Source organism: Entelurus aequoreus, linkage group LG06 (genome assembly GCF_033978785.1).
Source record: "Entelurus aequoreus isolate RoL-2023_Sb linkage group LG06, RoL_Eaeq_v1.1, whole genome shotgun sequence".
Lineage (NCBI taxonomy): Eukaryota > Metazoa > Chordata > Actinopteri > Syngnathiformes > Syngnathidae > Entelurus > Entelurus aequoreus.
In genome coordinates, this window is record NC_084736.1 from 35,228,637 (window position 1) to 35,242,835 (window position 14,199).

The 14,199-nt window shown below is 42.9% G+C and overlaps 1 protein-coding gene across 6 annotated transcripts in view; it reads right to left on the reverse strand.

Annotated features, from left to right (window-relative positions):
* Window positions 1-14,199, reverse strand: part of mgaa (MAX dimerization protein MGA a) — a 51,122-nt gene that overhangs the window by 7,103 nt on the left and 29,820 nt on the right. For 5 of the 6 annotated variants that reach the window (XM_062050626.1, XM_062050624.1, XM_062050622.1 and 2 more), the window contains exons 9-23: window positions 11,337-11,610; window positions 11,119-11,258; window positions 10,989-11,051; window positions 10,865-10,925; window positions 10,538-10,791; window positions 10,212-10,475; window positions 9,972-10,143; window positions 9,815-9,913; window positions 9,534-9,755; window positions 5,779-6,236; window positions 5,599-5,721; window positions 5,427-5,538; window positions 4,325-4,442; window positions 2,683-2,752; window positions 2,525-2,600 (exon numbers count right to left, since the gene is read on the reverse strand). In XM_062050626.1, coding sequence (XP_061906610.1) covers window positions 2,525-2,600; window positions 2,683-2,752; window positions 4,325-4,442; window positions 5,427-5,538; window positions 5,599-5,721; window positions 5,779-6,236; window positions 9,534-9,755; window positions 9,815-9,913; window positions 9,972-10,143; window positions 10,212-10,475; window positions 10,538-10,791; window positions 10,865-10,925; window positions 10,989-11,051; window positions 11,119-11,258; window positions 11,337-11,610 — 2,506 coding nt within the window. The remainder of the gene's footprint in view (window positions 1-2,524; window positions 2,601-2,682; window positions 2,753-4,324; window positions 4,443-5,426; window positions 5,539-5,598; window positions 5,722-5,778; window positions 6,237-9,533; window positions 9,756-9,814; window positions 9,914-9,971; window positions 10,144-10,211; window positions 10,476-10,537; window positions 10,792-10,864; window positions 10,926-10,988; window positions 11,052-11,118; window positions 11,259-11,336; window positions 11,611-14,199) is intronic. The other variant, XM_062050625.1, reaches the window with a different exon arrangement.

A 14,199-nucleotide genomic window follows, 5' to 3' on the forward strand; every position in this document is an offset into this window, starting at 1 on the left:
GGAGACCCCCGGACTGTTGAACAACTTAAGCTGTACATCAAGCAAGAATGGGAAAGAATTCCACCTGAGAAGATTAAAAAATGTGTCTCCTCAGTTCCCAAACGTTTACTGAGTGTTGTTAAAAGGAAAGGCCATGTAACACAGTGGTGAACATGCCCTTTCCCAACTACTTTGGCACATGTCGCAGCCATGAAATTCTAAGTTAATTATTATTTGCAAAAAATAAAATAAAGTTTATGAATTTGAACATCAAATATCTTGTCTTTGTAGTGCATTCAATTGAATATGGGTTGAAAAGGATTTGCAAATCATTGTATTCTGTTTATATTTACATCCAACACAATTTCCCAACTCATATGGAAACGGGGTTTGTACATGCACCCATCTTGTGGTGGAACATTATAACTTCAAACCTTCCGGAATATTGTAACTTCATACCTTCCTTATACATGCACCCATCTTGTGGTGGAACATTATAACTTAAAACTTTCCGGAATATTATAACTTCATACCTTCCTTATACATGCACCCATCTTGTGGTGGAACATTATAACTTCATACTTTCCTTATACACGCACCCATCTTGTTGTGGAACTTTATAACTTCAAACCTTCTGGAACATTATAACTTCATACCTTCCTTATACATGCACCCATCTCGTGGTGGAACACTATAACCTCAAACCTTCCGGAATATTATAACTTCATACCTTCCTTATACATGCACCCATCTTGTGGTGGAACATTATAACTTCAAACCTTCCAGAACACTATAACTTCATACTTTCCTTATACATGCACCCATCTTGTGATGGAACAATATAACTTAATACCTTCCTTATACATGCACCCATCTTGTGGTGGAACATTCTAACTTCAAACCTTCCTTATACATGCACCCTTCTTGTGGTGGAACATTATAACTTCATACCTTCCTTATATATGCACCCATCTTGTGGTGGAACATTCTAACTTCAAACCTTCCTTATACATGCACCCATCTTGTGGTGGAACATTCTAACTTCATACCTTCCTTATACATGCACCCATCTTGTGGTGGAACATTATAACTTCAAACCTTCCGGAACATTATAACTTCATACCTTCCTTATACATGCACCCATCTTGTGATGGAACATTATAACTTCATACCTTCCTTATACATGCACCCATCTTGTGGTGGAACATTATAACTTCATACCTTCCTTATTCATGCACCCATCTTGTGGGGGAACTTTCTAACTTCAAACCTTCCTTATACATGCACCCATCTTGTGGTGGAACATTAGAACTTTATACCTTCCTTATACATGCACCCATCTTGTGGTGGAACATTCTAACGTCAAACCTTCCTTATACATGCACCCATCTTGTGGTGGAACATTAGAACTTTATACCTTCCTTATACATGCACCCATCTTGTGGTGGAACATTAGAACTTCATACCTTCCTTATACATGCAACCATCTTGTGATGGAACATTAGAACTTCATACCTTCCTTATACATGCAACCATCTTGTGATGGAACATTAGAACTTCATACCTTCCTTATACATGCACCCATCTTGTGGTGGAACATTCTAACTTCAAACCTTCCTTATACATGCACCCATCTTGTGGTGGAACATTCTAACTTCAAACCTTCCTTATACATGCACCCACCTTGTGGTGGAACATTCTAACTTCAAACCTTCCTTATACATGCACCCATCTTGTGGTGGAACATTCTAACTTCAAACCTTCCTTATACATGCACCCATCTTGTGGTGGAACATTCTAACTTCAAACCTTCCTTATACATGCACCCATCTTGTGGTGGAACATTCTAACTTCAAACCTTCCTTATACATGCACCCATCTTGTGGTGGAACATTATAACTTCATACCTTCCTTATTCATGCACCCATCTTGTGGTGGAACTTTCTAACCTCAAACCTTCCTTATACATGCACCCATCTTGTGGTGGAACATTAGAACTTCATACCTTCCTTATACATGCACCCATCTTGTGGTGGAACATTATAACTTCAACCCTTCCTTATACATGCACCCATCTTGTGGTGGAACATTGTAACTTCAAACCTTCCTTATACATGCACCCATCTTGTGGTGGAACATTATAACTTCAAACCTTCCTTATACATGCACCCATCTTGCTAAAATGTTGATGGTGGGTGGGATTCCATTTTAAGAGTCATGGCTTCCTTCCACAGTCTGTCATTAATTCAATGGTAGGTGGGGTGTTGGGTGCGATGCAACAAATCATCTCCTTATACATTCTCTGATCTTCTTACATCATTAGGTGGTGGTCAGGACATGGAGAAGAACGTCATGTGTGCCTACCAACTCATGTGAACCCAGGGAAACAATAAAGGCGATGGCCTGTTAAACGCTGCTCGTAGCTTTAACTGCTATTAATATTGTTATCATTAGAATTATTGTTATTATTTATTAGTATTAGTCTGCTCTCTACTGGACACAAGCTGACTTAGCTTGTGATTAGTGATTGGTCACATCCTGTCACCTGATTGATGGTGTCCTGGCTGCAGGTCCTTACAGACCCCCGCAGTCCTGGCTTCAGAATCCAGATCCTTAGCAGTCTGCAAAAGCAGAAGACAGGTCAGTGGGAGCACACCAGGCATGTCATGTGACTTTGTCATGAGACTTCCTCTTGCTTTTTACCGCAGTGTGCAGTTGGCCCAGTCCACACTGGTCTGGTGCTTTGTTGACCACGCCCCCAGACTTTGATGCCCTGTTGTTGGATGTCAGCACAACAATTACATCCCCTCTTACTCTACCTATGTTAGTTACGTGTTCTATACCTGTTAGTTACGTGTTAGTTACATATTCTATACCTGTTAGTTACATGTTCTATACCTGTTAGTTACATGTTCTATACCTGTTAGTTATGTGTTCTATACCTGTTAGTTATGTGTTCTATACGCATTAGTTACATGTTCTATACCTGTTATGTGTTCCATACACGTTAGTTACATGTTCTATACGTGTTAGTTACATGTTCTATACCTGTTAGTTATGTGTTCTATACGCGTTATTTACATGTTCTACACATTTCTATACATGTTAGTTAAGTGTTCTAAACTAAACGTGTTAGTTACATGTTCTATACCCGTTCGGTACGAGGTCTATACGTGTAGTTACATGTTCTATACGTCTTAGTTACGCGTTCTATACATGTTAGTTATATGTTCTGTAAATGTTAATAACATGTTCTATACCCGTTAGGTACGAGTTCTATACATGGTAGTTACATGTTAGTTTTGTGTTTGCTACATGGTAGTTACATATTAGTTAAATGTTAGTTTTGTTTGCTACATGGTAGTTACATATTAGTTACATGCTAGTTTTGTGTTTGCTACATGTAGTTACATATTAGTTACATGTTAGCTTTGTGTTGGCTACATGGTAGTTACATATTAGTTACAAGTTAGTTTTGTGTTTGCTACATGGTAGTGACATATTAGTTACGTGTTTGGTACATTGTAGTTACATATTAGTTACATGTTAGTTTTGTGTTTGCTACATGGTAGTTACATATTAGTTAGATGTTAGCTTTGTGTTTGTTATATGGTAGTGACATATTAATTTCATGTTTGCTACATGGTACTTACATATTAGTTTCATCTTTGCTACATGGTAGTTACATATTAGTTTCATGTTTGCTACATGGTAGTTACATATTAGTTACATGTTAGTTTTGTGTTTGCTCCATGGTAGTTACATATTTGTTACATGTTAGTTTTGTGTTTGCTCCATGGTAGTTATATATATATAAGTTACATGTCAGTTTTATGTTTGCTACATGGTAGTTACATGTTAGTTTTTTGTTTGGTAGTTACATATTAGTTTTGTGTTTGCTACATGGTAGTTACATGTTAGTTTTGTGTTTGCTACATGGTAGTTACATGTTAGTTACATGTTAGTTTGTGTTTGCTACATGGTAGTTACATGTTAGTTTTGTGTTTGCTACATGGGAGTTACATGTTAGTTTTGTGTTTGCTACATGGTAGTTACATGGTAGTTTTTCATTTGCTACATGGTAGTTACATGTTAGTTTTGTGTTTGCTACATGGTAGTTACATGTTAGTTTTGTGTTTGCTACATTGTAGTTACATGTTAGTTTTGTGTTTGCTCCATGGTAGTTACATATTAGTTACATGTTAGTTTTGTGTTTGCCACATGGTAGTTAAATATTAGTTACATGTTAGTTTCGTTTTTGCTACATGGTAGTTACATATTAGTTACATGTTAGTTGTTACATGATCTGTTCTTCCTGTTGGGTTACCAAAAAAATACTTCTTACATGTCATTTCTGGGCACATGTTTGTTCTTTCCAGTGACGTCCGGCGCTACCAATTTGGGCAAATCTGATTCCGGGCCGCATGAACTTGTCCCAGGTGAACTGTCATGGCGGCTGTGACCTGTCTCGGTTGAAGCAGATGACATCACAAAACCACACAGGAAGTACAACAGTTGATGCAGATGACATCACGACACCACACAGGAAGTACAACAGTTGAAGCAGATGACATAATGACACCCCACAGGAAGTACAGCAGTTGAAGCAGATGACATCACGACACCACACAGGAAGTACAACAGTTGAAGCAGATGACATCACGGCGCCACACAGGAAGTACACCACACCACACAGGAAGTACAACAGTTGATGTAGATGACATCACCGCGCCACACAGGAAGTACAACAGTTGAAGCAGATGACATCACGACACCACACAGGAAGTACAACAATTAATGCAGATGACATCAAGACACCACACAGGAAATACAACAGTTGAAGCACATGACATCACGACACCACACAGGAAGTATAACAGTTGAAGCAGATGATATCACGACACCACACAGGAAATACAACAGTTGAAGCAGGTGACATCACGACACCACGCAGCAAATACAACAGTTGAAGCAGATGACATCACGGCGCCACACAGGAAGTACAACAGTTGATGCAGATGACATCACGACGCCACACAGGAAGTACAACAGTTGAAGCAGATGACATCACAACACCACACAGGAAGTACAACAATTGATGCAGATGACATCACAACACCACACAGGAAGTACAACAGTTGAAGCAAATGACATCACAGCGCCACACAGGAAGTACAACAGTTGAAGCAGATGACATCACGACACCACACAGGAAGTACAACAGCTGAAGCAGATGACATCACGACACCACGCAGGAAGTACAACAGTTGAAGCAGATGACATCACGACATCACACAGGAAGTACAGCAGTTGAAGCAGATGACATCACGACACCACACAAGAAATACAACAGTTGAAACAGATGACATCACGGCGCCACACAGGAAGTACAACAGCTGACGCACATGACATCACAACATCACACAAGAAGTACAACAACTTCCTACCTGCTGGGGGAAGGATGACGTCCAACAAGTGTTCCCTTTTCCGTTCCAGAACCCTCTTCTTCCTCTTCAGACGTGTCTCGCTGGTCCTGAGCTGCTGGATGACGTTGAGGGCCTGAAACCAAGTGGGCCATGGCTCTCAAGCTGCCAACAGCATCCAACATCAAGCACTCACCTTCTTCAGAGTGGAGCTGGTGGGCGTGTTGGCGTTCACTTGGACTTCCCGCCTCAGTGCGCCCATGTTCAAGTCAAAGGGCGACATCCTGTGCCGCCACCTCCTCTCCGGGACCAGGAGGTTCTGCAGGAACATGACATGAGCTTCCAGAGGATGTGACAGGAAGTGAGGGAACCTGACCTTCTCATCGGCATCACTGGAGTCTTCCGTCACGTCAGACGAGTGTTCCGTCTCTCCGCTCGACGAATCAATGAGAATTTCCGGGATTCCGCGCTTGGCTCCCAGGTCAGCCTCCATGTCGTCGTCCACGCAGATGACGTCCAGGTCCACCGGACCCTGAGCGGGCTCGGTCGCAGCGTGAATTAGCGGGGCTGAAGGTGTGGCCTTGGACCTCAAAAGAGTGGTTTCGTCTTTACAATCCTCAGGGACAGTGCCAGCCTTCGTTCCCGGCGTCACGCTGTGGGCTGCCGGTGTGGGCGGCTTGGCAGGCGGGACGGGATCCCTTGTGGAGGTGACGGGGAGAATCTTCATGGCGCACGTCCCATTTTGGCTGGAGGCGGAGCTGGGTGGCGCTAAAGCGCCGGCGTTGCTACTCGCCATGGGCAAAGGAGAAGAATCCACAAGAACCGAGGTGGAACCTGAGGACATAAATACAGTGTTAGTGTGATTGGTAGAACTCCACAAACATCTTTTACTCACACCCAATGATGAGCAAGTATATTTTCTTCAATTAAACAAACACAAACAGTGTTAGTGTGATTGGTAGAACTCCACAAACATATTTTACTCACACCCAATGACGAGCAAGTATATTTTCTTCAATTAAACAAACATTTGCAAGTAAAAAAAACTATGTTCTGCTCGTAAAATAAATGATCTGCAAAGAAAAAAATTTTTTTTTCAATTAATAACAAGTTGTAAATATAAAAACAATTTTATTCAAGTAAACATTTTCAGGAGTAACATTCCATCAGCTCAGAACACCTGTAGGTGGCACTCACAGGTGGTGCTGCTGAGTCCATTTAAAGGCCTACTGAAATGAATTTTTTTTATTTAAACGGGGATAGCAGATCTATTCTATGTGTCATACTTCATCATTTCGCGATATTGCCATATTTTTGCTAAAAGGATTTAGTATAGAACAACGACGATAAAGATCGCAACTTTTGGTATCTGATTAAAAAAAGGCTTGCCCCTACCGGAAGTAGCGTGACGTAGTCAATTGAACATATACGCAGAGTTCCCTATGTTTACAATGATGGCCGCATGAAGTGAGAGAGATTCGGACCGAGAAAGCGACGATTTCCCCATTAATTTGAGCGAGGATGAAGAAAGATTTGTGGATGAGTAAAGTGCAAGTGAAGGACTAGTGGGGAGTGGAAGCGATTCAGATAGGGAAGATGCTGTGAGAGCCGGGGGTGACCTGATATTCAGCTGGAAATTACTACAACAGTAAATAAACACAAGACATATATATACTCTATTAGCCACAACACAACCAGGCTTATATTTAATATGCCACAAATTAATCCCGCATAAAAACACCTAGGTGTTTGTTATGCTAGCTCCTAGCTACTAGCTCGAGCTAGTTATAGCTCGAGCTAGCTATAGCTAGCTATATGGACGGGATCCCGTCCATATAACCCGCCAATACAATTCAAACACCTGCACAACACACACACTCACTCAGCCCAAAGAACCGTTCACCTAACCCAAGGTTCATAAAGCTTATATATTTAACCAAAGTTACGTACATGACACGCACGTACGGGTAAGCAATCAAATGTTTGGAAGCGCGCGGGTGGGACCTTATATTCAGCTGGGAATGACTACAACAGTAAATAAACACAAGACATACACTACCGTTCAAAAGTTTGGGGTCACATTGAAATGTCCTTATTTTTGAAGGAAAAGCACTGTACTTTTCAATGAAGATAACTTTAAACTAGTCTTAACTTTAAAGAAATACACTCTATACATTGCTAATGTGGTAAATGACTATTCTAGCTGCAAATGTCCGGTTTTTGGTGCAATATCTACATAGGTGTATAGAGGCCCATTTCCAGCAACTATCACTCCAGTGTTCTAATGGTACAATGTGTTTGCTCATTGGCTCAGAAGGCTAATTGATGATTAGAAAACCCTTGTGCAATCATGTTCACACATCTGAAAACAGTTTAGCTCGTTACAGAAGCTACAAAACTGACCTTCCTTTGAGCAGATTGAGTTTCTGGATCATCACATTTGTGGGGAATTAAACGCTCAAAATGGCCAGAAAAAGAGAACTTTCATCTGAAACTCGACAGTCTATTCTTGTTCTTAGAAATGAAGGCTATTCCACAAAATTGTTTGGGTGACCCCAAACTTTTGAACGGTAGTGTATATATACTCTATTAGCCACAACACAACCAGGCTTATATTTAATATGCCACAAATTAATCCTAATGCTAGCTCCTAGCTCGAGCTAGTTATAGCAAGCGATCAAATGTTTGGAAGCGCAGCTGTGTACTCATGGTATCGCAACTGTGTATCCAAATCAAAGTCCTCCTGGTAAGACTCTCTGTTGTCCGAGTTCTTCGATCTTGACTGCATCTTTCGGGAATGTAAACAAAGAAGCGCCGGCTGTGTACGTGTTGCTGCTGACTTCCCTCGCAAAATAGACGCTTCGCACCGACAACTTTCTTCTTTGCTTGCTCAGCTTCTTTCTCCATAATGCAATGAACAAATTGCAACAGATTCACCAACACAGATGTCCAGAATACTGTGGAATAATGACATGAAAACAGAGCTATTTCATATTGACTTCAATGGTGTCCGAAAACTTCCGTTTCAATGATTGACGTCACGCGCATACGTCATCCTCAGAGGCGTTTCGAACCGGAAGTTTAGCGGGAAATTTAAAATTGCACTTTAGAAGTTAACCCGGCCGTATTGGCATGTGTTGCAATGTTAAGATTTCATCATTGATATATAAACTATCAGACTGCGTGGTCGGTAGTAGTGGCTTTCAGTAGGCCTTTAAGGCTGCTGTTATTTGCACATGGTGCCGTCTGCTAAAAATAAATCAATCAATCAATGTTTATTTATATAGCCCTAAATCACAAGTGTCTCAAAAGAAGCTGGGTGGGGAGTAAACTGGTGGACAGAAGAGAGGGGAAACAAGCTCAACTTGTAAGTTGTGAAGTGAAGTGAATTATATTTATATAGCGCTTTTCTCTAGTGACTCAAAGCGCTTTTACCAAGTGAAAGCCAATATCTAAATTACATTTAAAGCAGTGTGGGTGACACTGGGAGCAGGTGGGTGAAGTGTCTTGCCCAAGGACACAACAGGGATGGCGGAAGCGGGGATCAAACCTGGAACCCTCAAGTTGCTGGCACGGCCACTCAGCTATACCGCCCCGCACCGTTCCCACATCTATTTGATTATCCCCTGCTTGGTTATTTCTTCATGCCTGCGTGTTATGTTGGGAGACAGAGAGAGGAAAAGTCCTTGTGGAATATTACTTTGTTGTTTTTATGCTTGCCAATCTTGTCTTTAATTGAAGAAAATATTTTTATGCTTGTGAATTGTTTTAACAGCAAATCGTATTTTTAATTCAAGTAATTTTATTAAACTTGCAAATCGTTTTATCAATTGAATAAAAAACTTTTATTTATTTAAGTAAATAGGTTTTTCACACCTGCGTATCGTTTTTTAAATTGAAGACAATTCTTTTAAAAACAAATGTTTTTTTTAATTTGTGGATGGTTTTACACTTTTTATACTTATATACTGAGACCCTTGGGTCCCCGGGACCTTTAACCTTCACCAAAATGGAGGTGAGCCCTGATGGTTACAATAAACAATGTATTGGTTTTTAGCTCAGTGGAAACAGTTTGTATACCCCTCTTGGCCACTTTGAAGCCCCTCCCCCATGTGGTGCCATGTGACTCACCTAACCCTAACCCAGTGGGGGGTCTCAGATGGCTGACTGGGATCAGCTGCACCAGTTTGCCATCCGCTCTGCGGTAATATTGTCCACCTGTAGTGGATTGAACTGGGCGTAGAACCACCCTGACGGAGGGGGAGGGCAGGTTCTTGGGAGGGGGCAAGACAGGGAGTGTGATGGGGGGGTATGTAAGCATCACCACCTGAGGACTTGTGGGGGGCGCCAAGCCTGGAAATAAGGTTGACAGTCATGGCGAGCCAAGTGCACAACAATCACACCTGCGTTACCTGTGGGGGGGGCAGAGCTTCCTGCTGACAGCGGTCTGACCTGAATGGATCCCACGGGGGGGTTGATGGCCGTGGTCATGGTGGTCACGGTGGGCGCCACTGCAACACACACAATGTGGTCACCAACAGAGCGTGATGTCATCTGCAGTGTCTTCACCTGTGGGTGGGGGCTGGGCGGGGGCACAGGGCTTGGACTGACTGGGGTCAGCTTCCTGCTTCTTGTTGGCCAGCACGCGGCCCGTCACATACGCCGCCAGGCGGTTGGCGGGGTGGAGCGCCCCCATCTCCCCCAGCTGGATCTTGGCCAGAGGATACAACTTTCCGTTAACCTGGATGCACACATCTTTGATCAGTTCATCACTCCACTTAGCGCTGACTCGGCATCAAGTGGGCTCACCTGAACACAATTGTTGTGGCCCGGCTTCTTCTTGCTGGCTGAAAGGAAGCCGGCGGCGGAGGCTGTTGTGAGGAAAGGCAGAGCCATGCAGATGCTGGACTTCCTCTTCTCCAACACCTGCACCTCCTTCTCTTCCAGGTCGCTATCGTTCACTTCTCGCTGCAAGTCTTCCACCAGGTCCTCCTCCACCAGCGCCCTCTGCCAGTCCTCCACAGGTCCCTGCCCAGCCTTCACCTCCTCCACCACCAGTGTGGAGTTGTCCTCCTGAGGAGGTAAGAGAGTCATCATGTGGGATCTGAAGAGACCCCATGAGAGCTTTTGCCAACCTGCGGAGCATGGCTACTTCTGCTGATGAGGACTTTGTAGTGGATGCAGCGTCCGGCGCCACTCCCCTCCACTGTCTGACTGATGGGACTGATGTAGTACTTCCTGGCCCAGAAGGGTTTGTCCAGGCTATGGCGGGCCATGGCCTCGCACAGCTTCTTCAGCACGTAATCACGGTCGGCGTCCAACTTCCAGCCACACTCGGTGAGGATGGTCAGGCGTCTGGAGGGCTTTGAGGGGGTCGCAGCAGGCTCAGCTTGGGTGTGAAAAGAGGAGTGAAAGTGGCCATCCCTAAAGAGACCTTGGAAGAGTGAAGGAAAAACACACACCTGCTGCCACTTTGCTTTTTCTCCCCTGCAATGTTCTCCTGTCAGCTTTGGGTGGAGGCTCCTGAAGGAAGACCATGAAAGAACCAGGACGGTTGGAGAGGTGGACAAGTGACTGGCTACTGACCTGCTGCAACGTCTTTCCTAGAAATCTTCTCACTCGGGCGCAGCTCCCAGCAGGCTTGCTTGCCTTAGAAGACGCAACAAAAACAAGGTGACAATTGAGCTCCAATAAAATGGAGGAGACCTGTTTGCACCTTTGAAGACATTCCAGTGCAGGACGGGTTAGCAGCTTCCGGGATGTAGCTGGACTCTGGGTCCAAGGCTCTGCTGTCCCTCTTCCAGAGAGTCCGCACCCGCTCAGCAGGCTGGGAGACGCTGTCGGCTTCCTTCAGAACTGCGAGTGGAAGCAGACAGTGGAATATGACTGGAGAACATGACTAGAGAAGACCACCTAACACGGAGATAGCCTTACTGTAGGCCATCTTCATCCGCTTCCTTTTTCTCCTCTTGCCGGTGCCGTGTTGGGAGGGGCTGGAATCGGAGCCGTCCAGGTTCTTGAGCAGGACCACCTTCTGCTTGAGGCAGCTGCATCCTAGCATGCACTGCGGCCGGCCGCAGTGGCTGATGCGGGACGTGTAGGCCAAGCTGGAGCAGACGCAGCCCAGACGGCAGAAGTCGTTGAAGCAGGGGGTGGTGGGTCTGGGGGGCAGGCGGATGGGAGCCGTGGGATTATCGCTGACAAAACCCTGCATAGTAAAACATATCTTAGAGGTGAAGCAGGTACCAGGTCTAGCTCTGCATGTATGAAGAAACAAGCATGATGAGAGTTCACATAAGTCCATGCTTTGGGACTTCAACCTGCGTGACAGTCACTCAACTACATGTCACACCCATACACCTTTTTTTCAAACCGGCTTACTTCAAGGGAAAAAAGGTGCCTCCTCAAATGAAGATTTCCAATCCAGCCCACCAGATCTTTCTAAATCATTTCTCAAGACCTTTAAATGATAAATGATAAATGGGTTATACTTGTATAGCGCTTTTCTACCTTCAAGGTACTCAAAGCGCTTTGACAGTATTTCCACATTCACCCATTCACACACACATTCACACACTGATGGAGGGAGCTGCCATGCAAGGCGCTACCAGCACCCATCAGGAGCAAGGGTGAAGTGTCTTGCCCAAGGACACAACGGACGTGACTAGGATGGTAGAAGGTGGGGATCGAACCCCAGTAACCAGCAACCCTCCGATTGCTGGCACGGCCACTCTACCAACTTCACCACGCCGTCCCCACATCATTATCATTATCATTGAAAGTCACAGCAAGCAGAGTGGGCGGGGTTAGTTTCCAAAGAGCAGCAGATGTCATGTGGAACTAACTTCTGCAGGTTCTAGATGGCTTTTTATCTTTTGTCATCATATTTCGCCTTGTTTGTTATGTTGCACTTGATTGTAAAAAGATGTCCATGTGAGAAGTAGAAGAGGAGCAACCTTCATATTAGGGCTGGGAGATATATGGAATATACTGAATATATTGCGGGTTTGTCTCTGTACGATGTAGAAAATGACTATATGGTGAGTATTTGAGTATACGTTCTCACACAAGTTGTTTTTAGCTGCGGGCATTACACTACAGGCTTTTCTCACTCTTTCTTGTCTTTCCTTATCACAGAGACGTAAAACAAGCGCACCTTCTTACATACATCACATAGTGTCGCGCGTGCAACGTCATACGCCTCCACCGAGCATAGAGGTTGCAGCATGGATAAAGTTAGCAGTGGCAGGTGGTGCGAGTGGTCATACGACAGAGAGAAGGTGCCAATCTGGTAACAAATGAAGGTAGAAGAATTAATTCCCAAGAAAACCAGCACAGGGTCCATCGTCTTGCGGTGGTTTGGCTTCAAGCGGGAAGATGTTGAACAGACAACCGTAATATGTCAAGTATTCGACAAAAGCTTTGCTATAAAAAGTAGCAGCACTGCTAATTTGTAGCATTTGAAAAGTCACCCGCTAGAGAATAAGGAGTGCTTGAAACTCTGCATCAAACATATATTAACGTTGTTGCCCTAGGGGAAACTGGGTAACACATGGCACACTGACAAAGCTTAACCTATTTTTACTATAACAATCTACAAGGTTAATATAGGTTGCTTCTCTTTCTTACCCTCCATTTTTCTGCATTTTTTTGTATCTCTAGTTATCATTACATATATGTATTGTTGCATCTAAACAATTGTATTGTTGATAATAGAGGTAAATTGTTATTATTCATTATCAATAGCGCTATTTTTATTGGTATTTGTATTGATCCATTTGTAGTCTAATAATGCTCATTGTCATTTCTGTATTATTTATTTCACTAACTGCTTCTTTGCTATCACTTTTACCATCATATTTATTACATATCCTATTTGCTGATGTTGCTCTATTGTTGTTGTTGTTGTTGTTGTTGTTTGCTGTTGTTGTTTTTGTCTCTCTGTCTTATCCCCCTCTTGTCCCCACAACTTCCCCCTCTGTCTTCCTTTTTTTCTCTTTCTATCCCCTCCTGCTCCGGCCCGGCTGCACCAAATGATAATATAAATACATTTAATAATGTCAAATACAAATAAGGCAACAAGAGAAGTATCCTACACTTCTCTTTTGTAAAATAAATCTGAACAGCCGATACGGGCATCTACATCAACTATATGATTTGCCTGAAAAGCTGGACAGGACAAAAATAAATAAAATAAATCAAATTTAAAAAATTAAAAAAAGAAACTCCTCATGTCAACATCTTCGTTCGCTGCCAAACCAACAAAATGCCCAAGCAACCATTTCCACATCAACACCGTATGAAAAAAATAGTCCACAACAGAAGGAGATAATGTCCGCAGGAACTTACCACATAGCGAAGGACATACACAATTTTATTTCCTATTTTGCAGCTCATTTTTATTTGACAGTTATTGAAATATCTTGTGTGACATCATGCACAAAAGTGCACTTTGTTTTAAACTACTGTAGTGGCATTCTGTACAAAAAGTGCATGTTGTTTTGATATGTCATCTTAGTGACATCATGCACAAAAGTGCACTTTATTTGTTTTAAACTACTGTAGTGGCGTTCTGTACAAAAAGTGCACTTTAATTTAGTGTTGTTTTGATATGTCATCTCAGTGACATCATGCACAAAAGTGTACTTTATTTGTTTTAAACTATTGTAGTGGCGTTCTGTACAAAAAGTGCACTTTAATTTAGTGTTGTTTTGATATGTCATCTTAGTGACATCATGCACAAAAGTGCACTAATAGTTTGTTTTAAAATATCTGACAATCTTGCACTTTCTGTTTT